Source organism: Notechis scutatus, chromosome 16 (genome assembly GCF_049901735.1).
Source record: "Notechis scutatus isolate UNSWTSFEM ecotype Mainland chromosome 16, rNotScu1.2, whole genome shotgun sequence".
NCBI classification, from domain to species: Eukaryota; Metazoa; Chordata; class Lepidosauria; order Squamata; family Elapidae; genus Notechis; species Notechis scutatus.
The window spans coordinates 777628-800219 of NC_142024.1; the positions used below are offsets into that span (position 1 = coordinate 777628).

Sequence of the window (22592 nt, forward strand, 5' to 3'; positions counted from 1 at the left end):
CGGACGCTGCTACGCTCCTCCTGGTTGGCACGTGAAGGACGGAAGATGAGAAGAAGCCACTTGCAGGGAACCCATTTATCTTACCGGAGAGTGGGGGGGGGGGTCATCCAGGAGCCTTAGAAGGGGTCTTCCCCAGGCAGAGAGAGGTTATGCAGCTTTTCCATCTCAGGCCTACTGGTTAGTCCTTACAACTGTGGTGGAACCTGCCCAACACACTTGTTGTGTAACAGTCGTAAAATGGGTCCCTCACAGGACCCGCCCAATCTTGCAATCTTTTTCATGGTGGTTGCTAAGCACGCATGGTCTTAGGAAACGAACATTGTACTCATTAAGTGTACGCCGCTGTTATAGCAACCTCACTGTTCACTCAGCGACCAGTCAAAGGTCAGGGACAACCTAAGGAGTCATCCCCACCCCTCGTAGGCCTGGATCACCCGATAGCAATCGGGGCCGGCCTGCCTTCCACATGCAAGTGGGCTCTGGCATAACCACATGAGCTTGTAAGAGGCATCGCTTGCATCAGACCAAAAAAAGCAACAACCCCCCCATCAATTTTCAGGCAGGACTTTGGTTGACACCATTCCCAGCCTGCCGGCATCCCGAACCCACCCAAAGTCTGGAGGGCAGGTCTTTCTCAACTTGAAGACCTGAGGACTTCGACTCCCCCAAATTCCCCGACTAGCCCCGTTTCCTTTTTCTCCCATCTCCTCCCAGAGCAGAGAGATTGCAGAGGAAGGGACTCTAAGAGAGTAAGCAGGACACAAAGCACGTGAAAAAGAACGCCAGGGAATGGACGGAGTTGAAGTCCACCTGTCTTCCGTATCTCCTCTCCTTGTTTCTGGCTTGGTTTTTGCCTTGGGGGAGGCACGGTTCCAAGGAAAATAGCCGGAGGCTGCCTTTTCAATCCCCTCCTCAAAAATAATAATAATTTAAAAAATGCCATTGCTCATCCCTGGCTGAGTTTTGCTTCCATCCTTCGGAAAGTACACCATACGCCCAGACCGACGGTTGCCTCTGCCACCCCTTGCAGGCAGACCCAGATGCAACTTGGCCCTCTTGCCTGGTTTTCAGTCACACCTCAAAATGTTTGTGGCCTCCGCTCCAGCCCCACCAACACAACTGAAAATCCACCTCTCTAATCCCCCCTTTGCGTTCCCTGTTATTTTTTGTTGTTGAAAGATTTTAACTTTCTTTTTAAAAAAAGGAAAAATATTTTTACGCCTTAAAGAATCGCTGTTTTTTTTAAGCAAGTTGTTTCTTGCCATTTATACGGATTTGGTCCTTTCCCTCCTTTTAAAAAAATACTTTTCTTTCTCGGTTTTGAATTGATGTTGTATGATATTCAATATTGTATCTTCTTTTTTTTTTTTTTGGCATGTTAATAACTCTGTAAATAAGACTCTTATACATATTGTTAACATCTTTTTTTTTTCTATATAAAAGCCCAGGAAGCATCTAGCTAGTGCCCTTGTTAATGGGGGTGGGTGGGGGGAGGGAAAGGAATTTTTAAAAATATATAAAGAGGGAACATCCTTCCTCCCAATTTCTAAAACTTTCATGTTGTGGAAAGAGCAGAGACTCTCCCTTGTCCCGGGCAACTGTTTGCATCGTTTAAGAAAATTAAAAAATATTACCAATATATGAGAAATGATCACTTTTTAAAAGTTGCTTTGTATTCTCTGTTGTGGAAAGCAAATAATAAAATGTCTTTTCAATCTTGGGCTGGACTTGGCGTAGGTTGGTCTCCTTTTCGTGGTTGAAGCTGGGAGGCTGTTCTTGCGCCTAGGAAGGGGGGGGGTGCGACCCAAGGAAGCCCCCCCCCAAGGCCAAGGCCTGCATTCGCACACAGAAGGTTCAGCTACCGAAACCTTGAAGCGGCCAACAGCGCCTGTGCCACCATGATGCCCGTCAGACCAAAGGAATTGCAGGTAATCCTCCACTTACGACCGTAATGGAGCTTCCCCGTTACAGGCATAAATCGTGAAGTAAGTCACCCCTGTGAGCGACCCGATTTTTACAACCTATTTTGTGCTATTTTGGATATTTTCAGCCCTCGAGGCTCAGCCGACCATCATTTTTAAGACACTTTGTTTTTTTCCCAAAGATGTTTATTAAAAACCAGGTGTTGGAAGAATCCAGAGAAAGTCCTTTTCCTGCAGCCCGGGAGGCTTTGGGGCGTGTCCAGCACACGGGAAAACGAGGCATTGCAACCTGGCGACCACAGAGGGACACAGCTCAGCTGCACTCCCGCTTGCGCCCCTTTCCGTCCCTGATTGCCCGGGGCGAGTCCACCCACTCCGGACACCCCTGAGGCCTGCCCCATCTTCCAGAGAGAAAACCAGCCCCTCCTGCCCTCCCTGGTGGGCTGCGTTTCTCCAAACGGGGGTGTGTGTGTGTGAATTGACGCTCGTAACAAACACAAAATGTTTCTTAAGGCAGCCGGGAAACTTTTTTTTTTTCAGATCAATGGAATCGCCTCCCAAGCGGATTTTTTTTGGGGGGGACAGCCCACGTTTGTGGCTCCAACCTGGCCGCTCCCCATTTCAAAAATGGAGGGGGGTCAAAAAAAGGAGGGACGGCAGAAAGAAAAGACGCGTGACAACGAGGAGGGGAGCCTTGTCTGGATTTCTGGCGAGGTGCCGTTTCTGCCTAGGAAGGACGGTGGGGGCCCCGGTGAGCCCGAAGGAGTTGCAGGGGGCTGGGTGGGGCCAGAGAGATGGGGAAGTGCACTATGTGGCACCAATATCACACACACACACACACACACTTAGCTACACAAAAGTTTAAGGCAACGGTCCTGTTTGGCTTTGAGGTTCCCGAGAGGCTTTGTCCAATGCAAAATGGGGGTGGGGGGTGGGGGCCAAAGAGGGCCTGGTGGCTCTTCTCCTCTGTCCAAGGGGCACCACTTTCCTCCCCTCCTGGGGCAGGGGGAGGAGCAGGCGGGGGAGCTACAGACTACTACGTCATCGTCCTCATCGTCGTCGTATGTACACGGCCCCACAGCCCTGCCCTCAGGGCATCAGGCCACCAAGATGGGGGTCTGCCTCTTCTCCCCTTCCCCTCCGTCAGCGGGGGCTCTTTGTGCTCAAGTGACCTGGGGAGAAGAGGGAGTCCTGGCCCAAGGGCCTGATCCACCTGAGCCCTCCCCTCCCTCCCCCACGCTCATCGTCCGCCAGCCCAGCACCAGCCCTGGCTCCTAGGAGTCCTTCAGCATGCAGATGCGGGCGTAAATCTTCAGGGCTGGCCCCAGTTTGATGTTCATGGCACTCATGAGGTGGTCTTCCTTCAGCAGCAGCAGCGCCTGGCCATCGATCTCCTGGGCACGGAACTCGTCGGCGATCTCTTGGCAGCCTGCAAGGCGGGGAGACCCAAACCCATCAGCTCAAGAGACTCTCCAGCACCCCCAACTCCACAACCCCCCCGTGACCCAACCTGGAGGACGGGCAGATTCCCTGACATAAAAGGAACGACAGGGGGTACGAAAGATTGATGTGGCGCAGTGGTTAGAGTGCGGTACTGCAGGGCTACTTCTGTGACTGGCGGCTGCCTGCAATTTGGCAGTTCGAATCTCACCAGGCTCAAAGTTGACTCAGCCTGCCGTCCTTCCGAGGTGGGTAAAATGAGGACCCAAAATTGTCCAGAGGCTGACTCTGGAAACCGCTTAGAGAGGGCTGGAAAACATCGTGAAGCGGTCTATAAGTCTAAGGGCTATGGCTATGGCTCTGCCTAACGAAACTGAGGCAGGGTTATAGTTTGAGTTTGTGGCACTCATTTAACTTCTAGCGTTCTCTGAAAGTCCTTCAATCCCCCTTTTCGTTGGGGGAGAGGATATCTCACAGGCCATTAAGTAGCCCAACATGGGGCAAGGAGATGGGGCTCCTCCTCTTGGGCCGAGGTTGGCCCGTCGCTTAGCGGCAGACGCTTACCGGGCAGGGAGTGGATGAATTCGTACACGTCCTCCACATTCCACTTGGTAGGCTCGCTCGGCAGGAAGTGGCGCTCCATGCCCACCAGATCCCGCAGGTGGACATCCGGCAGTTCCATGTCTCGCTCGCCCTGGCGCCGGCGGGAGGCGGACGAGCTGGCCGAGATGGGGGAAAGAGGCTCCTCGTAGCTGGAGTTGTCCGAGCAGCGGCTGGAGTCCTCCTGTCCGTGGCTGAGCTGGAGAGAGCTGGGCACCGCCATGGGGGCAGAACTGGGGGGCAAGGAGGCCGGTGCCTACGGGCCCAAACGGGATAACAAGCCACATTGACAAGAGCTGCCTCCACACACCCCTTCTAGCCCAGAACTACGCCCTCTGGACGGAATGACAGGTAGTCCTCAACGTACGACCACAACGGAGCTCAAAATTTATGTTGTTAAGGGAGAAATTTGCATTTTGCCCCATTTTACGACTTTCCTTGCCATGTTTGTTAAGGGAATCACCGAAACTGTGTTCAATTAGTAACACGGTTAAGCGAATTAGACACCAAGTGTGCAAATCTTGATCATGTGACCAAGGAGGGGCTGCATGTGTGAAAAACGGTTGTAAGTCACTTTCTTCAGTGCCGTTGTAACTTCAAGAGGTCGCTAAACAGTTGTAAATTGAGGACTACCTATTAGACCGAAAAGGACAGAGCCATAATCGCCTGAATTTCCCTTTCTGAAGAAAACACCCCAAAGGTCCCGCCCATCCCCCCCCCTCCAGGCTAACCGTTTTTTTGCTTTCTTTCGTGAGCGGGGGAAGGGCCCCCTTGCAGGGTCGGCGTCTGCAGTGCGCGGACGGGTTCGGTTTCTGCAGCTTGCTGCGGTCCGGATGGAAGAGTCCCACTCGCTTGGTGCAACCCACGTTATACCTGCGGGGGGGGGGGGACAGAGAGGTTAATACGGCGCTGAGGAGAAGGAAGGCCGAGTCTCCCATCCGAATCGAAGCCAGGTGCGACCCTGCTTAGCTTGGAGAGCCGGGTGGCCCCGGACGGGCCAGGAAAACCCAACTTCGCTCCCTACAGATGTCCGGACATTCTGGGTGACGTGTCCAAGAGAGGAAGGACGAGTCAACTCAAACCGAGAGGTGGGTAGGAAATAAATCTGATAATTGCCGGTAATCCTTCAGTTACAAGGGTGAGTTTAGGGACTGTTCAAACTTAAAACGGCAGTGAAAAAAGTGACTTAGGACCGTTTTTCACCCTTACGACCGTCGTACAGTCACGTGATCCAAAGGGTGATTGGCAACTGACTCATATTTATGATGGTCACAGTGTCCTGAACCCCTTTGGTGACCTTCTGACCAGCGAAGTCAACGGGGAGAACCAGATTCACTTCACAAACGCGTGACTAACAACTGCAGTGATTCACTTATCAACAGGTGGTCGTAGAATGGGGCAAAACTGACCTAAATATCGCACTTAGCAACAAGAAATTTGGGGCTCCATTGTTACTGTAAGTCGAGGACTCCGTCAGGTGCAACCCCAGAACATCTGGAGCTGCCCTTGAATGACTGCAGGCATTGACAAAATCCCCGTCAGTCAATTGCCGAATCTCTGCCGCCAATCGCAATAGTAAGGCTGCCCTTCCCAGAGTTAAACCTGGTTTAGGGTTTGCCTTGCGACTGCAGACAGTCCAAGGGGCCCAACCTCCCACGGGCCTTGGGGTCCGGAGGTACCTCTTCGCACACGCCATGGAACAGAAACGCTTCGAACGCTTGAATTTGTACGCAAAGTCGAGGCGGCCGCAAAGCTCGCATTTCAGTTTTGGGGGAGACGCCTCGTCTTTGGATTCTGCGGGAGGAGAGAGCAACATATTTCAGGCCAGGCCAGGGAAGAAGGCGGCCTTGCGGCAGGCCCCTCCAGGAGAAAGGAAGGAACGGCGGGGGGCAACACGGGGACACCCCTGGAACCCCCAATTTTAGAAGTGACCCTCAGCTCTAGAATTCATGTGCAGTTAAAAGCCTCTGGAGAAGTTAAGTTGGCGGGTGCAGGAAATGGGGATTGGGGCCCTTGTAACAAAAGGTTTTCCTTCTCCTGCCCGACCCCTCCAGAGGCATCACCCCATGTCCAGCCGAAGGCTTTCTGCGCATGCTCAGAGTCCCCATCTCCCCTTCTTTCCCCAGGACTCACCCTCTCCATCTGAGAGTTGGTGAAAAAAAAGGGGGGTTTTCCTTCTCCTGCCTGAGCTCGCCCCCCAGGCCCTCCAAGGACACCGGAGAGGCGCTCTGCGCATGCTCAGAGTCCCCATCTCCCCGCCTGGGCCCAGACCCACCTTGAAGGTAGGGGTCTTCCATCTCGGAGTCGGTGGTGGTCTCTTGCAGCGGAGGCTTCTCTGCCAGGACTGCCTGCGCATACTTCTTCTTCAGGCTCCCCACCAGCAGGGAGGAGCGGCCCACCTGCCCAGGGAAGAGCAAGGCGGGATTTAGAGAGCCCCCACCCCACCCTCAGGAGAAACACCCCCACCCCCCAATTTCAGGCAGAAGAGAGAGAGAGAGAGAGAGACGGACGTACCGGGAACGGTTCAGCCCCTTCCTGGATGACGAACCCCTCGATCAGGTGGGTCAGGATCTGGGGCTTCACGATGGCTTGCGGGGGCAGCTTGTTCTCCCCGTTTTGGGGCACGGCGCTGGGAACGGTGGAGGAGGCAGCACTGCCGTTTCCTGATGTCATGCCGGGGCTGATGGGCTCTGGGGGTGTGCGAAGGCTGCCGGGGGAGGCCTCTGCGGGAGGGGGGTGGGGAGAGCGAGGAGGGGCCGGCAGTCAGGCAGGCAGGGTTCGGAGACAAAGGGAGAGGAGGCCCCGGGCGCAAGGCAGCCCTGCCCCTCCCGCCCCTGCCCTGATTACCATACAGCTGACTCCCCCCACACACACCCCGCCAGAGCCAGAGACCCCGCTGGACAGCCCTCGCTTAAGGGGCCAGGGGAGCGCAACGCCCAGCGGCCCTGGAGCTGCACAATCCCTGGCGCCCTCCTTGCAGGGGGGCTTCCTTGCAGGGGTCTCATGGCCCAAATTCAGGAACATCATCACTGCTAGGAAGTCTACCAAGCCCTAATAAATTAGTAAAACCAGCTAGCTTATTAGCCTTGATGATGTCACCTAGTTGGGTCATGAAACGTCTGCAAAAAAAAACACCAAACTCATTCCGAATATTCTCCTTTGTCGCAACCCCTATGCATCGCTTTCTCCCCCACCCCAAAATAACCAAAAGGGGGGAAAAAACTAATTATACAACCATCACATCTAAGCGAGACTTGAATTCGGGCTAAATGCAACCCTGAAATGAAACCAGGCAGGTTTTCCATCCTGCTTCCAGGATCCAAACTGGTGAGAAAGGATTGGCAAATGGGTACCCCAAATTTACGCATCACCAAGGGATGCGTAACGCTCATCACTTCACATTTGCAACTCAAGGATGCAAACTTCAGCAGGGCCCAGATATCAAACCAATAAACTTTTTTTTATTACGACATTCTGTCATGATCGAACTCATGGAAAGTTACAGGATTTTTGGACATTATGAGGACGGTTATTTCTGGATAAGGAGGGGATTCGTGAACTCACTGAGGACTAGAAGCTTCAGGAGGCTGTGGAAAGGACACAAAGCACAGCTCCTACCTGTTTGCTTCCTACCTGAGTGGCTAACGTTTTCCTTCCTCTGTTTGCTGACTTAAGTCGAGTAAATGGTTGTATAGAAGCAAACAAGCAGAAAACCACGGCACACGTGCCCAAATAGCTAAATAAGAAATAAAACGAAGGAAGTATAACAAACTAAAGACATTTGGAGGAACCCAGAGTGAGCTTTGGAAGAGCTTCTGGGGTTGTGTTCATCGTTTACAAAGGTAGAGCTAGGGAAGGGAATTCCAGGGTCCAAAAAACTGCTTTTGTTATGTTCCAAAAACACATATCTTTTTATCTCTTATCTCTTTCTCTCCCCGAAACAATACATATAACCCAAGTTATCCAGCAATAACTTGGCAAAGAAGGAAGAATTCTTGGGCTTTGCAAAGTAGGGTAAAAATAACAAAGCCACCCAGGTTTCTGGACCTCATGATGTCTCAAGCAGGATGTTTACACAGGCAGAAAGCACCGTTTGTAAACAAGACAAATTTAGGCCAACAATAATGGCCTTTGCTGAAGACATCACAATCGTATCCACAAGGACTTGTGCAAAAAATGAGGAACGGGGCCTCGCATGGTTACGATGCTCGCGGACAGGATTTTCTGCTCAAAAAATACCCAAATTAGCTAACAGGAGAAAGAAGCCAATTTTTTTTTTAAAAAAAAGATTTTGCAGAAAGCCGAGCGAGCCGTTCAGGCCTGTTTCTATCGCGCAGGAGTTCCAAGCTGTTTAACCGAAAAGGAGATTATTGTCTTGATGTGACACGCACAAGGCTTCGCACGCCAAGCCGCCTGGCGACACACACACGCATGAGGGAGCTTGTTGCTCGCCTGCCCGCTTTTGCAATGCCCCGGAGACGCGGCGGCACTCCCTGCTCAGGCGCCTCCCCCCCCTCCGCCCGCCTGCCTGCCTCCCCGTCGCAGCAGCAGCAGCAGCAACGCTTCACAACAGAAGGCACACTTTGCAAGGCACGCTGGGAGCAGCCTGGGTCAACAAAAGGCGTCCAGCTGCCTACCACTCCTGCAGCAAAGGAGCTTCGCCAGTTGCCCTTCGGCCTGCTTGCATTTCCAAAGGGAAAGGGGGCCAAGGAGGGAGCCCGCTGGAGCCCTGGATGAGTCCCTATCCTTGTCCGTGAATCCCACGCGGTTCTTGCCTTGTGGCAACCTGGAGGACACCCCGAAGTCCAGCTCAGACAGAGGCCAAGTGGGGGACCCAACTCTTATCTGTGTTGTACCCCAGGTGGGATTGGTTCATACCATGCTTGAGCGGGGGGGGGGGGTGGACTAGAAGACCTCTAAGGTCTTTTCCAACTCGCATATTCTGTTTTTGTGACTTAGGAACAAGGTGAGGTTGTAATTCAAGGACTCTCTGTCCTACTAACAAACTCAAAGAGAAAGGCGCTTTCCAAACAAGAGTTTGTGGACGTGTGTGTGAATGCTGAATCGAGGTTACTTGATTAGCCAAGGTTCAAAATCCCCACTAAACCACAGAATATCTCTAAGCAAATAAAATAGCTGCAAGGAAAGCATTTGAAAACTGATCCTTCAAAGCAAAAGTTAGCGCTGCCTCTAAAAGATTTAAGCAGACAGAAATATTCCGGGAACTCCGATGCATGCAAAACTCACATAAATCTTATCTAAGGTTTACAGGAAAGATTTGTTATCGCAGCACAACAAAAGGGACAAGGTTGGTTTCCAAACTGAGAGGAATCCCCAAATATTCTGATTTACACTTGGGGAAGCGAGCAGCAGCTGGCGGAGGCGGATAAATTCCCAGGCCAGGGCTGAGCCGTGTTTTGTTCGTCAAACCCCCAAGAGTTGACAAGCCACGAGCGGCAAACCACAAGGGCAGAGTTCACTTCCCCTTGGCCCCCAAAGTTAGTTTACACCCAGCTGGTGAGTGGGAGGCTGTGCCTGCAAAACCAGAACCCAGGGTTTGGATTAACTATGGTTCCACAAAGGGAGTCGGACTAGAAGACCTCTGAGGTCCCTTCCAGCTTTATTCTTCTGTTTTTCTGCTCTCCACGAAACGGAGCCTCACCACGGCCCATGCGCAGGGAAGGAAGCAGTGGTGGCACGGAAACCCTGGCAGGGAGGCAGGGGGGGTGGCCACCGAGTCACAACACAAAGAGAGCCAACCCCGCCCCTCCCTCGGCTGTGAGCCTGGAATTGTTGTGGTTTTCTGTTCTCACGCTCAGGGTTTGGGGAGCTGGCTTTGCTCCCCCACTTGCACACTCTTGGTGCAGATCCAGCCAGGCTGGGCTCCAAACCCCCTCCACACACACACACACACACACACACACAGACCTCCAGATGAGGGTGGAAGCCCCCACCCCACCCCCGAGCGTGGCCCTAATCCCATCAGACCCAGCCTGCCTCCTTTGAGACGCCATCTGGACTCACAATGCCAATTCAAGCTGGCTTGGAAAGCGACGGAAACCCATCACCCACCAGGCCCGCCACCCCCCCACTGGGAACTCCAGGCCATGTGGTGCTCCCACCGGAAGGACCGGCCCCCACCCCCAAAATAAACCCCCGTTGAGGTTGTCAGCCAGACGGAGGCATTTAGTGACTATATTTCCCCCCCCCCAAAATAAGGCCTAACTGGAAAATAAGCCCTGGGGTGATTTTTTCCAGGGTCCTCCTAATCGCTGCCTCTCTGCAGGAGTCACCGCCCCCTCACCGATTCTTACTGTTTATCTGCGGAGGGAATCTGGGGGGGTAGCTGAAGGCATCTCACAGGCAGCGACCCCCAAAAGAAATGGGGGGAGGGTCTCTTTTCTGAGAGGAGGAGGAGGAGGAGGATTCATCCCCACTTAACTTGCCACTGGGAACATCCATCCTCTCAGGGCCATCTCTTAAGACGATCAAGTAGTTGGGTTGGAAGGGACCTTGGAGGTCTTCTAGTCCAGCCCTCTGCTCAAGCAGGAGACCCCCAGACCATTTCAGGCAGGGGCCTGTCCAGCCTCTTCGTGAAAGGCTCCAGTGTCGGAGCTTCTGGAGGCAGCTGCCCGCCTGGTTAATCGTCCTGCCTCTTGGGAAGCTTCTCCCTGGTTCCAGGTTGCTGGAACTGAATTCAAGGTTGATTTCCGGAGTAGAGGAGCAGAAGGAAGGGAAACCCCGGGGGGGGGGCTCTGCTGAGCGACAGTTTACAGCCATAAACAGCTGCCTTTGTGTCCTTCCCGCCCTCCTCCGCCACACGCCACTTCCTGGAAACCAGAGTCCTCTGACCCACACCCAGCCCTGGACATATTGAATCGGGGGGTCGCCCTCAAGACGAGCAGCCAGCGGAGGGACAACCTCCCTCCGGGAAAGCCAAGCAAACTTCAGCCACGAAGGAGGGCGAGGAGGGCGATTTTGAGCCAGCCACCCCTCCCTCCTTCCCGGTGGTCTCTGCAGAGGGAGCTTCGTCCATAGGGGGACTCAAAAGCAACTTTGCCTTCACATTCTTTTAAGAGACAACTTGTGGAGGGATGCACAACAGGGACGCACACACACACACACACACCATCTGTCACCAGAAAACGACCCCCCCTTCCCCGTTTCCTTTTCCGGCAGCCCCCCCCCGTCCCTTGGGGAAGGAAAGAGGGCTACTCCCAGGAACCACTGGAAGAAGTTTGGAAGCCAAACCAGGCGAAGGGGGAGCTCCACCCCTGGGGGGAGGGGGCTCCCTTGGGCAGGAAGGGAGAGAAGGGAAATCCGTGGGGCCCTGAGCCCCCCCACCCATTCCCACACCCAGGGTGCCCCCCCCCCTCAGCAGCACTGCTATGCCACCTTTCAGGTGGGAGGCCTTCAACTCCCAGAATTTCCCAGCCAAAAAGTTTGCAAAAGAAACCCAAAACAATCTTACCCACCTAGAATCTGCTGGGTGTAAGAGGGAATAAAGAGAAAGAGGCTTGCAAATTTCTGTAACCCGCAATAAACGACATTCCTGACACACACACACACCCCGATTCTCTCCAGCGTCTCAACTTGGCCTACCTCAAAGGGCTGGCGGAGAGTTCAAGGGAGACGATTCAGTTATAAGCCTCCAAAGAACAAGGACGCCATCTGGTAGATCCCTTTGCAACTAATGTCAACACCGGGGTGTTTTGATAACCTGGGTTAGGCCTGGGGGGCTGTGTGAAAGGTTAGGCAGATGGGGGGGGGGAGATTTACAGGCAGCACAGCTGGGGGCAGGGACCCCGACCGGCTACACCCCCCACCAACCCATGATCCACCCCCACGAGGCACTTCCAGCCCAAGAGAAGGCTCGAGAAAAGCACAATGGGACTTGTAGTCTCAAAACATTAGATGAATTCCTGGGCCAAACGAAAGCCGTTTGAAACCATATCCCCCATCACCCCCTCTTGCCCCCTAACAGGATAACACCAAGTGCATCTGGGATGGGATTTGTAGTCCAAGCCACCCGAACGGGGTCCCCCAAGTCGCACACCCAGAACTGCCGGTCCTCAAACACGCATTTCCAAGAGCCCCAAATGGCCCCGCGACCAAACTGGCAACCGGGCGCGCCCTCCGCGTAATTCGGGAGACCCAGACCCAGAAGGCGGCTGGCAGGGGAGCATGGGCGCTGGAGTCCCAAAGGAGCCCGTGGGGGAGACGACCGTTTCACGAGCCAGGTGAAGCAGGCGGGTGGGGGCAGAGAACCGGCTGGGATCCCCGGGACCCCCCGGGGCCGAAGGCGCGGCAAGGGGCCCGTGGGGGCCTCTCCCAAAGGGGGACCCCAAGGGGCGAGGCCAAGCCCCCCCGCCCCGCCCGGGAGCCGCTCACCTGCCTTACCTGAGTCACCTGCGCCGCCGCCGCCGCGCCGCCCGGCCCGCCCAGCCCCATCCGCCTCCGGTCGGGCCCGGCCCGGGCGGCGGCAGCAGAAGAGCCGCGGGGGCAGCCGCGGCGAGGGAGGCGCGAAGGGGCGTCGCGGCCGCTCGGCGGGGCCGGCTCTCGGGGCTCGGGGCGCGAACAATGCCGCCCGCCGCGCCGCGGGAGGAGAAGCCGGACGGGGAGGCGCCGGGCCGACGGTCCCCTCCGCCCCCGCCCCCGCCCCGCCGCCGCCGCTCATTGGCCGCCGCGCCCGGATCCAGCGCCGCGCAGCGCCGCCCACAGGGGCGCCCTGGCCGGACAGCCCTCCCGGGGCCGCCGCCGCCGCCTCCGCCTCCTCGGACCGCTTCCCCGGGCCTCTTTCCCCTCGGCGCCGGGAAACCGGGGGCAGCGACGCCTTGAGCAGGTGGGGAGGGTCCCTGGAGGTCTTCTAGTCCATCCCGCAGCACAGGCTATGCTGGAGAGTTAAGGGGGACCCTTCTTAGGTCCCCTCAGGCTGCGTTGTCCCTCACTGGGGGGTCCCGGTTAGAAGAACAGGGCTGGGAGGGACTTGGGGGGTTGCAGACGTTTCATGACCCAACTAGGTAACACCCTCAGTGGTTCTTTAGTTGGGTCATGAAACGCCTGCAAGAAAACAACCAAGTTCAGAAAGAACCAAGGACCCCACAGTCCTCTTCCTCTTCGCAACCTCCCCACCCCACCACCACTGTAGCACTGACCATGTTATCTGGTTGGGTCGTGAAACGTCTGCAACCCCCGAGGTCAGAGACCCTCATTCCAACCCTTCCTGGTCTGGCAGAGACACCCCCAGACCATCCCGGCTGGAAAATTAGGGGAAACCCTCGCAGGACCCATTGCTCCCCTCCATCCCTCACTTGGGGTGGCCCTCAATTAGAATAACAGGGCTGGAAGGGACCTCAGAGGTCTTCTAGTCCAACCCGCTGCTCAAGCAGGAGACTTTCCTAGACCGGCCATTTTTGTGCAGAAAAAAAAGAAAAGGAAAACTTTCGCCTATCCGGAAAACTTCCTTATTGGGACTCCTGCAGTGTGGTGGGCTGCCCCAAACAACGGAAAGACCCCCTCCCCAAGTGCCAGGGCTGGACTCATGGTACGGGAGGGGGCAGGGGGAGGGGGCTGGTTGCTCCAAACCAGATTTCAACCATGGGGGGTTAAATTTTAGATTTTTGGAGGGGGGGGGGGGAGATTCGCAGAAGGAACGGCCGGTAAATTCTCCTTTGTCTCCATTTGGCTTAATCTTATTAGGCCCGCCAATCACCTTCTGCCCTCCACACGGTAAGACAGATGCCGGTTTTTTTATACACACACACACAGACAGACACACACACAGACAGACATTTGGGGGGGGGGGAGGGTTTGCACTGCAACAAAAGCCAAGAACAGTTCTGGAGGGTCTGTAACCCACCTACGCATTTGAACCAGGTGGAATGAGAGGGAGGGTTGCCTTGTTGAGCCCTCCCCCTAAAGAGCCCCCCCCCACCAAAAAAACCAGTTTCCAAATTGTAACCCCCGCCCTCCCCCCTCCAAATGACACCCATCTCACATCGGGACTACAAATCCCAACACTGCCAGCGAATCCAGCAAGAAGGAACCTCCTTTGTTTGGGGAGGGTCAAAGGTCACCCTCTGCCTCCAAACGGGGGGGGGGGTCCTGCCCAAACACGTGCCCCCTCCCAGGATCCAGGACAAAGGGCTGAGCTGGGAAGGCAAACAAAGCAGGCAAACCCTATAAATACTTTATATTTATTCCGCTTCATTCTGGAAATTGTTTGACTTTTTCTGTCGCTCTGCAGGGGGGGCTGAGTTAACCTTAACCTAAATATTTAAATCTAAGGTTAAATTTAGTTTCTCTCCTTCTTCTCAGATTTACATTTAAAAGTGAACGGGAGCACCGAAGGAAGCGCCTGCCTGACAAGGCACGTCCGTGGGGAAGCCAGGTTTGCTTAACGACTGCATGATCTGCTTAACGGCGGTGATCCCTTTGAGAACCTTGGCCAAAGTCGTAAAACAGGGCAAACAAAACCTATTGGACAACAGCCGCCTTGTTTAGCAACGGAGATTTGAGGCTCTTTTGCGGCCGTAAATCACAACAACAGCAGTGAGAACTTCAACATCCATGGAAGAAAAAGTCGTAAATCGGGCAGAACCGCCTTAGCAAGGGAAATTCTGTCCCCAGCGCTGTCGTAAGTCGAGGACTACCGCAAGGGGGAAATGACGCTCAGGGCCCAATTGGCTTCAGGGAGGGGGCTATTTTTCGCCTCGTGGCACCCAAGCATCGTGGCTACTACGGGTGCAAAAATTCGCCGTCTTTCCTGCAAAACCCATAATCTTATTTGTTGCAAAGACGACCGGTTGGAGGTTTTTGGGGGGTTTGGGGGGAACAGGACGCCACCGCCTTTGTAAAGCTTTCCCCAGATGTCTTTGCGTGTTTCCACCAAGCAGCAGCTGGAGGCGAGGGAGGAGGCTGTGTGTGTGTGTGTGTGTGTGTGTGTGTGAAATGGGAGTTTGCACGAGAGAAAAACAGCTGCTGCTGGGGGGGCAGATACGCTCTATATGTCAGAGAGGCCCGCAACCTTAGCAACTTTAAGCCTGGAGGACTTCAACTCCCAGAATGCCACACAGAGGGCCCACCCACCCACCCACCCTTCTCAGCAGGGCCCCCTCCCCTTCCATTTTCCACAAAGGCCTGGTCCTCCTTGCAAGTCGTATTGTCCAGCCTGGTTGGGGAGGGGGATGCAGATGTGACCTCACCCCTCCTGGGGGCTCCGCTCCATTGAACTGGCCGTGAAGGGGGGACGGGGAGGCAGGTCAGGGGTCCAACCGTGGGGTGAAGCGCAGAGGGCAGCCCCATTGTCTCTGGGACGGTCGCACCCCCTCCTTCCCCGAAAAACGTCTGGAGAGCAGACAAAGGCCTTCCGGGGCCCCTCCCCACCCAGGGACCGGGGAGGGGCAGCCCCACAGGAAGCTGGGTAAAAGAGCGGCAAAAGGGACCCCGGTTTTCCTCAGGGGTGGGGGGAGGACCTCAAGGAGCCCCGTTTCGCTCTTTCCTTAAGGTGGCTAAGGCCCAACTCCTCCTCCGTGGGGCACGGCCCCTTTACTTCACCCCTTCGGACGGTCCCAAAATGAATGGTTATAAGTCAAGGACCACCTGGACACAGATAGTCCTCGACTTATGACCACAACGGAGCCCAAAATGGGGGTTTTATAGCCCCCCCCCCGCAAATCACACCCTGAGCAGCTGGATTTAAAAAAACAAGGCTCTCAAATTGTGAGGAAAAAGAAAGAAAGCAAATCACAGGCAGCCCTGGACATACACCGGTTCACTTAGTGACCAAAGGGACCTATGACCATTTGTCACACTTAATGGCCATGGCAGCCTCCCCGAGGTCACGTGGTTAAAACTCCTGGCAACGGACTCGCATTTAATGGCGGTCCCCTTTTGCAACCTTCTGACCAGGGCTCCCCATTCTGGCCGGACCATTAGAGCCCATAATCCCCGTCCAAAGCTCCCCAGAGCCAAGGGGGCTGGCTTAACTGCAGGTGGACTGCCCTGAACGGGGAGGTTCCTCCGAGGGGTCCCCAATGACGGGAAGGAGCTTCCTCCGGGAGGGGGGGGGGTCCTACCGTGTGGCGGGGGGGGCGGTGCCCTCGGGAGCTGGACCTTTGGGAGGGGCTGACGGAGACGGGCAGGCAGCCTCGGGGGGCACAAGGGCCGCCTCTTTCCGGGGACCCTCCGGGACGCTCAGGGGCAGCTGCAGACGGAGAAAGGAAGCAAAGAGAAGCGTCAGAGGCCAAAATAGACAAGGGCAATTTGTAGCAGGGGTTGGACTGGATGGCCTTAAGGCACCCTTCCAACTCAGGGCTCCAAGCAAGAAGCTCCCTGGAAGCCAAAGGCAGGGGCCCCACCTGGAAATCCCGCGCCTCTTTTACGCACTCACCGTCCCAACGGGCGGCTGCAGCTGGAGAATGACCGCCGAGGTGTGTTGGAACTTGTGCGGAGTGGCGTGGTTCGGACACCCGGTGGGACGTCCGTCCGTCCGCTGCAGCCCCAGGGCCGGAGGGCCAGGAAGGGGGGGCGATGTGCGGCTGGCGTTCGGCTTGTGCTGGGTGGGAGGCTGGCAGGCCAGCGGGGGCCGGGGGCTGAAGGCTGGCAGGTGGGGCGCTTTGGGCTGGAGGTGCTGCTGGATGACCAACTGGTGTGGGAGGGGCTTTGCTGGAGGCGGTGGCTGTTGCGGCTGAGTCTGGCCTTGGGAGAAGGCTGGAGAAGAACGGGGGAGACCATCACTCTCCCACCAGGGCTGCCTGGGTCCCCACAGAAGGCCCCCTCCCCTGGTCCTTTCGCCACCCTCTGGCCAGGCCCCGGTCGGACGTGCTCACCTGGGGCAATCAGCGAGTGAGCGGAGGCCGGGGGGCCTGTCCGGTTGGGGGCGCCGCCTCGTCCGTCCAAGGCGCCCGCTGTCCCGTTGCTGCCGCCCCCTCCCCCTTTCCTCAGGTGCTCGGCCAGGCCTTCCTTGGCGCCCTTCACCTGAGTGGCAGGGGGGGTGGAGGGGGCCACGAAGGAGGGGGCCGGGCAGGAGTGGCCGCCGTTATTCAGAGCGGGTCTGATAGCCACTGGGCCGGGCGGCTGAGTCGGCGGGCAGCTGAGCGCCTGGCCCACCCCTGGCTGCTGAGGCATCCGGAGGGCCGAACTCTGCACCTGGGGGGAGAAGGGGGGGGCTCCGTGTCAGGGGGAGCTTCCGGCTCCCGTCCCTCCCGGACTCCCCGCCTCCCGTTCAGCCCAAAGCCGCCCTTACCTGGGGGGCGGGGGGGGCGGGAGGCTGCATGGTGCTGGTGCTGCCCTCGGGCTGGACGGCGGCCACGGTGGGCGTGAAGATGAGCTGGGGGGACAAAGGAACAGCACGTCCTAGGCTCCTAGCTACTTGCATTAAACTTGTCTGCTGGGCCTGAAATCACAGCAAATGGGATTCCCCCGTTGCGGGTCCCAGCCAGCCAAGCCCAGCAGAGCCCAGAAGACAGGGCCCCCGGGCTGGGAGGGACCCCGGAGGCCCTCTAGTCCAGCCCCCGAGCTCCAGCAGGAGACCCTATGCCACCCCCGGTCCAAGGGCTGCCCAGCCGAAAGCCTCCAGGGGTGGAGCAGCCGCCGTGATCAATTGTTTGGAGTGGGGGTCTCAGAAGGCAGTAAAGTGGAATTGGAAGGGACCCTGGAGGTCTCCTAGTCCAACCCCCCGTCCAAGCAGGGGACCCTCGGCCCTTCCAGACAAACGTCTGCGGAGGCTCTCAGTCATCCAGGCCGTGATTATCCCAAAAGGCAACCGGACGTCCTGGTGTTTCTTAAAACGTTTCGCTTCTCATCCAAGAAGCTTCCTCTGTTCTACCTTCTTCACTGTCCCAGGATCCCGTTTTGTGACCTTCTGACAGGCAATGGGGAAGCCAGATTCACTTAACGACGGTGTGGCTAACCTTACAACGGCAGGGATTCCCTTAACCATGGAAGCTCAAAAAACGGGACAGAACTCATTTTCACCACTGCCTCACTTAGTGACGGAGAGTTGGGGGGGCTCAACTGTGGCCGTAAGTCGAGGCCTGCCTGCAATTAAGCCACTCGGAGGAATCTGTGGTTGCATTTTCTCACAGACCCCCTGGCCACGCAGCTTGGCACCCTCCCTGGAGGCAGAGGCAACCCGCTGTGGAAGGACCCCTCCCCTCCTCGGGCCAGACTGGGACCCCCCCCTCCCCCCGTGGCCACCCCCAACGGAGCCTCGCTTACCATCTGGGCCTGGAGGTACATCTGCGCCTGGCTGGCACTCAGAGTCGGGTTGCTGGTGTTGCCCAAAAGGACGGCTTGCTGAGAATTCGCACTCTGCGCCCGGTTGATGAGCTGGGCCGCCGCCGGAGAGGTGGCCAGGTTGATCTGGACCGAGAGACGAGCGAGTCAGTGAGCCCGGCTGCGCCGGAGGAAAGGGGGGCTGCTAGGGAGGGACCGAGGCAGGCTCCGTCTTACCGTGGGCGGCTGCGGCGGCTGCGGCTGCTGCTGTGGGGGGCTCTGCGTGGCCCCGTTGGAGGAGGGGGAGGCGCCCTGCCGATTGGCTGCCAAGCTGGCCTGCAAAAGGGGGCAGGGGGCAGCGGGACCCCCACTGCGTCAAGGGGGCATTCCCGCAACCCCGGTTAAACCCTTGACCAATAAACCAACCAGGAAAATAAAACTAAATCCGTGTCCTTTCGGCGTGGTTGAGTCCCTGCCTTTTTGGGTGGCCTCGCCCCCCCTTTCCCCCCCTCCCCCCCCAGAGCGACAGACCTGTTGGATGGCGGCCAGGCTCTGCAGCTGGCTGCTCCCCAGGTGCTGCTGCTGGAGCGCGGCCGTCTGCAGCATCAAATGCTGTTGTTGGGCAGCGTACATCTGTTGCAGGTATTGGGCAGCTGTGTTGGGTTGCCGGTGCAAAGCTTGCTGGATCACCTGCCCAGGAAGGAGGAGAAGGAAGGAAGGAAGAAGGAAGAAGTTTGCAAACGGAGGAAGGGAAGGCAAAAGAAAAGTTGCTGCTATCTAAATACCTGACGGCATCCTCGCCCCCTCCCCATAAATGGGGGGAGGGAGAGGAGGGGGTCCGATCAAAGGTTAATGGGGGCCTCAATGCTTTGACCTTGTAGGGGGGGGTTGCAAGGGGTCCCGGGGCAGCCATCAAAAGGAGTCATCAATCATCCCCCTGACATCCTCACGGGTGTGTCAGAGAAACCCGAAAGGAATCCTTCGCAGTGCTACTTAAACAACTTTGTGCATTTTGTTTCCACAGCGGCACACGACTCTTCTTCGAGGGACACAACACCGGTGGGACGCTCTGCCTTCCCCTCAGTGGTAGGAAACACACACACACACACACCCCGTTTTTATTTTGACTTTTTCCCACCCCTGAAATGAATATACCTTTAAATGATTTTGGGGAAGGAAAATCCCTCAGGGCAGGAAATAAGGGCGGCAGCCCTGGACTTATAACCGTTCGTTCAGAGTTACAACGGCACTGAAACAAGGGACTTTTTCACACTTATGACCATTGCAGCACCCCGTGGTCAGGTGATGGAAACTGGCATGTACTTATGATGGTTGAGGGGCACGTGATCCCATCTACGACCTTCCGACGAGCGGGAAGGCGGATTCGGTAAACAACCATGTTACTAAACTTAAGAACTGCCATGATTCACTTAACATTTGTAAAAGGGGGCAAAGCTCTCACTTAACAGCTGTCTCACTTAGCAACATGAATTTGGAGCTCCATTGCGGTCTTAAGTCAAGGACCAGCTGTTTGGGGTTTTCTTGGACTTCAGTTACAGAATTCCAGCTGTAACTTCAATTATTATTTTTTCTTTTGCATCATCATCATCATCAGTACACACACACACACATATACACACACACACACAGTCACACACCATAAAAGCAGAGAACTTTGAGACACAATCACAAAACTAACGCACATCCGTTGGTGTACAAGACCGGTTTCCGCCCTAAAGCACACTTGGTGTGATGTGTGTGAACCCGACCGGTGAAGGACGGTGGCTTTTGAGCCCAGTCAGCAGGTGTGTGTAAGTTTGGGGGTGTGGCAGCGCACCTGCAAAGGTCCCTGGCTGAGCTTGTGGTGTCAAGTTTGGTTGCCGTGCACACCCAGAAGGTGGGCGAATTCAGCCCCAGAGTGCAAGAGCAGGGAACTCGTTCTCCCATAACAAACCACAACAACACAAACCCCGATTAAACCGAAACCTGGATGGGAAATTCCCTACACAGTCCTTGCAAACTCCGGAGATCACCCCAAGGAACCAGCGGAATCTCCCCGGGATGAAAAGCAACCCCGAAAGGGGCTCACAAACAATGCAACACAACAAGGCCGTTCCCACGCTGCAGGGAGAAACTCAGATTGTGGGTTTTGTTGGCTTTAAAAGAGCTTCGGGATAAAAAAAAATACCTTCGCTTTGGTCCTTGGAGGCAGAGCTCCTTCGCGTAGGCGAGGATGGGGATCCACTGCCAAGGAGTAAGTCTTGGGGGGGGGGGCTTGTGGAGGGAGGGAGGGAGGGGCTACGGGGCTCTCTAAATCCGGAAGGACAAAGGTTTGCTCCTGGAATAAAGTTTCTGCATCAGAAAGGAGCCGCCCGCCCGTCCCCTGCCAGATCCTGGAGAAACACACACACACACACCCCCTCTCTCTCTCTCACACACACACACACAGAGAAACACAAACACATACTCAAAGCGCACCCCTCCTCTCCCCTCCTCTCCTCTCCTCTCCTCTGCATCCCTTCCAAAACTTCCGGCCAACCAGGGGTTTCCTTCCACCTGGGGGGCTGCATTCTCCATCCTTCCCATGTTCCTCCGTCCTTCCTGCTGAAGGATGATGGTAATTGTAGTCCAACAGGCTGAGGAAGAGTGGGGGTGGAAAGGACCCTCCCTTGTGGCCTGAAGGTTTAGCGTTTGGCACCGTCCAAAGGGCTGGAGGGATTTGGGGGGGGACACCAGACGAAAAACGCAAAGTGATTGTCGCAAGCATTTTTGTCGGGTGTGTGAGAATGATAAATCTGGGGCAGTTTTATCCAGTTTTGACGCCTTTAAAAAAACAAAAAAACAAGGCCAGGAACTTAAATAGAGTCGTCCAACGCTTCAAACGGATATGCAACTTCAAAGTTTCCACAATTTAATTGTGGAGCTTGCGGGAATCAAGAAAACAGGTTGGATGTTTGCTCCGTTTTACAACTTTTCTTGCCACAATCCTTAAGGGAAAGGCTGGGATTGTTAAGCTACTAACACGGTCGTTAAGTGTCACGGTCGTTAATAGGACCCTACTGACAACATGCCAGTTGCCAAGCTTCCAAACGTGGATCACGTGTGACGGCGGAGATGCTGCATCAGTCACCAGAGTGAAAAACGCCCCCAAGTCCCCCTTTTTTCAGGGTCATTGTAATGTCCAACAGTCACTAAATGAATTTTGTAAGTCGAGGACTTTCTGTATGGCGTGATTTGAAAATCAGCCAGAGGGACCCAAGAGACCATAACAAACCATGGTTTATAGACGGCAGTGATTTGGCCTATTGTAACCCTTGGTCATTTGCATACCGTGTGATTTGCACCAAGCCACGATTAAGCCAGCAACGTTACAAGCCGGATGATGCCAGGCTCTTTCTAACCAGGAGGCCCGTCCCGAAAGGGAACTCGGGCGGAGCGTGGCGACAGCCCCCCCCCCGCAGGTCGTCAGGAAGGTAATAATAAGGTCACCTGGGCAGCTTCTTAATTAACGTTATTTAATTACTTCTGCAAGGGTTCATTAGCCTCTGTTTGTCACACGGGTTTGCCCCAAAAAGCCACTAGAGGGCGATATTCACCAAAAGGTTCCAAACCCGTTACAGGATCCTTGGAAGGGGCCCTGGAGGTCATCTGGCCCAGCCCCACCAGAGAGATTCAGATTCTAACCTTGATTCAAATGCCCCCGTGGCAGAGAGAATCCCCTCTAATCGTGTCAGGGGGCTGGAGAGCATGCAGGAATTGTATTGTCGGAAACTGCGGAGGTTGGATCTCCAAGGCCATCTAGTCTGACCCGCCCTTAAGGCTACCGGTCCCAGCGGTGGGAACGTGCAGTTGGTTTCCTTCCAGAACTCTGCCCCCCCCCGCCCCCCAGTCACAGGCCCGGCTGCTCTCCCCCTCACCTGGACGGTCTGCCGGTCGGGGATCCCACTGTAGACGGAGATGGGGGCCCCTGCCTGCCGGCCACTGTTGCTGCCGCTGCTGCTGGGGGCTGTGGTGGCCGTGGTACTGGTGGCCCCCGGGTTGCTGAGCGGCGGCGGAGTCTGGATCTGCTCGTTCTCCATGGTGACCGTCAGGAGTTACGGCCAAGCAGACCCTGCGGGAAAGAGGAAAGGGTGTGTGTGTGGAGCAAGAGTTCAGTCCCGAGTTTGAATCCCGCCCCGTGGATGCCGCCTGGAAAGGAAGCCCCATTGCAGACGCACAGCATTTGCAGGTTTTCCACCTAGGTGGGGCTTGGTCTACAGTGAACGCACAAACGCACACAAACACACAACACACACAGTTTGTAAAGCCACAACCTGACCCTCTCCACGAGGGGGGAGGTTGTCCCTTCCACAAAAGCCCCAGAGAAAAGGGAGGATGGGCTCAGATACTCTCCACCCACCCACCCCCTTTGGG

At 55.9% G+C, this 22592-nt stretch overlaps 1 protein-coding gene and 1 long non-coding RNA gene across 6 annotated transcripts; one reads left to right on the plus strand and one right to left on the minus strand.

Moving 5' to 3' along the window:
- Positions 1 to 2086: 2086 nt before the first annotated feature.
- PHC2 (polyhomeotic homolog 2) lies at positions 2087 to 22272 on the minus strand. Of its 5 annotated transcripts, XM_087944463.1 has the most exons (14): positions 22097 to 22272; positions 18711 to 18869; positions 18417 to 18515; positions 18183 to 18326; positions 17209 to 17358; positions 16793 to 17111; positions 16354 to 16673; positions 16061 to 16167; positions 6477 to 6705; positions 6238 to 6361; positions 5642 to 5756; positions 4694 to 4835; positions 3927 to 4218; positions 2087 to 3351 (listed from the first exon to the last, which is right to left on the minus strand). In XM_087944463.1, the coding sequence occupies exons 1-14, from the start codon at positions 22256 to 22258 to the stop codon at positions 3197 to 3199; spliced, it is 2517 nt and encodes an 838-aa protein (XP_087800589.1). In that variant the 5' UTR covers positions 22259 to 22272; the 3' UTR covers positions 2087 to 3196. The 5 variants fall into 5 exon arrangements, with proteins under 5 accessions (XP_087800589.1, XP_087800587.1, XP_087800586.1 ...); XM_087944461.1 differs by lacking the exons at positions 16061 to 16167; positions 16354 to 16673; positions 16793 to 17111; ... (3 more) ...; positions 18711 to 18869; positions 22097 to 22272 and adding an exon at positions 12363 to 12612 and having other exon boundaries at positions 6477 to 6685; XM_087944460.1 differs by lacking the exons at positions 16061 to 16167; positions 16354 to 16673; positions 16793 to 17111; ... (3 more) ...; positions 18711 to 18869; positions 22097 to 22272 and adding an exon at positions 12354 to 12612 and having other exon boundaries at positions 6477 to 6685.
- Positions 19075 to 19949, plus strand: LOC148129361 (uncharacterized). Its single transcript, XR_015745478.1, has 2 exons — positions 19075 to 19793; positions 19830 to 19949. It is a non-coding gene; the product is annotated as an uncharacterized LOC148129361 (long non-coding RNA).
- Positions 22273 to 22592: the final 320 nt, after the last annotated feature.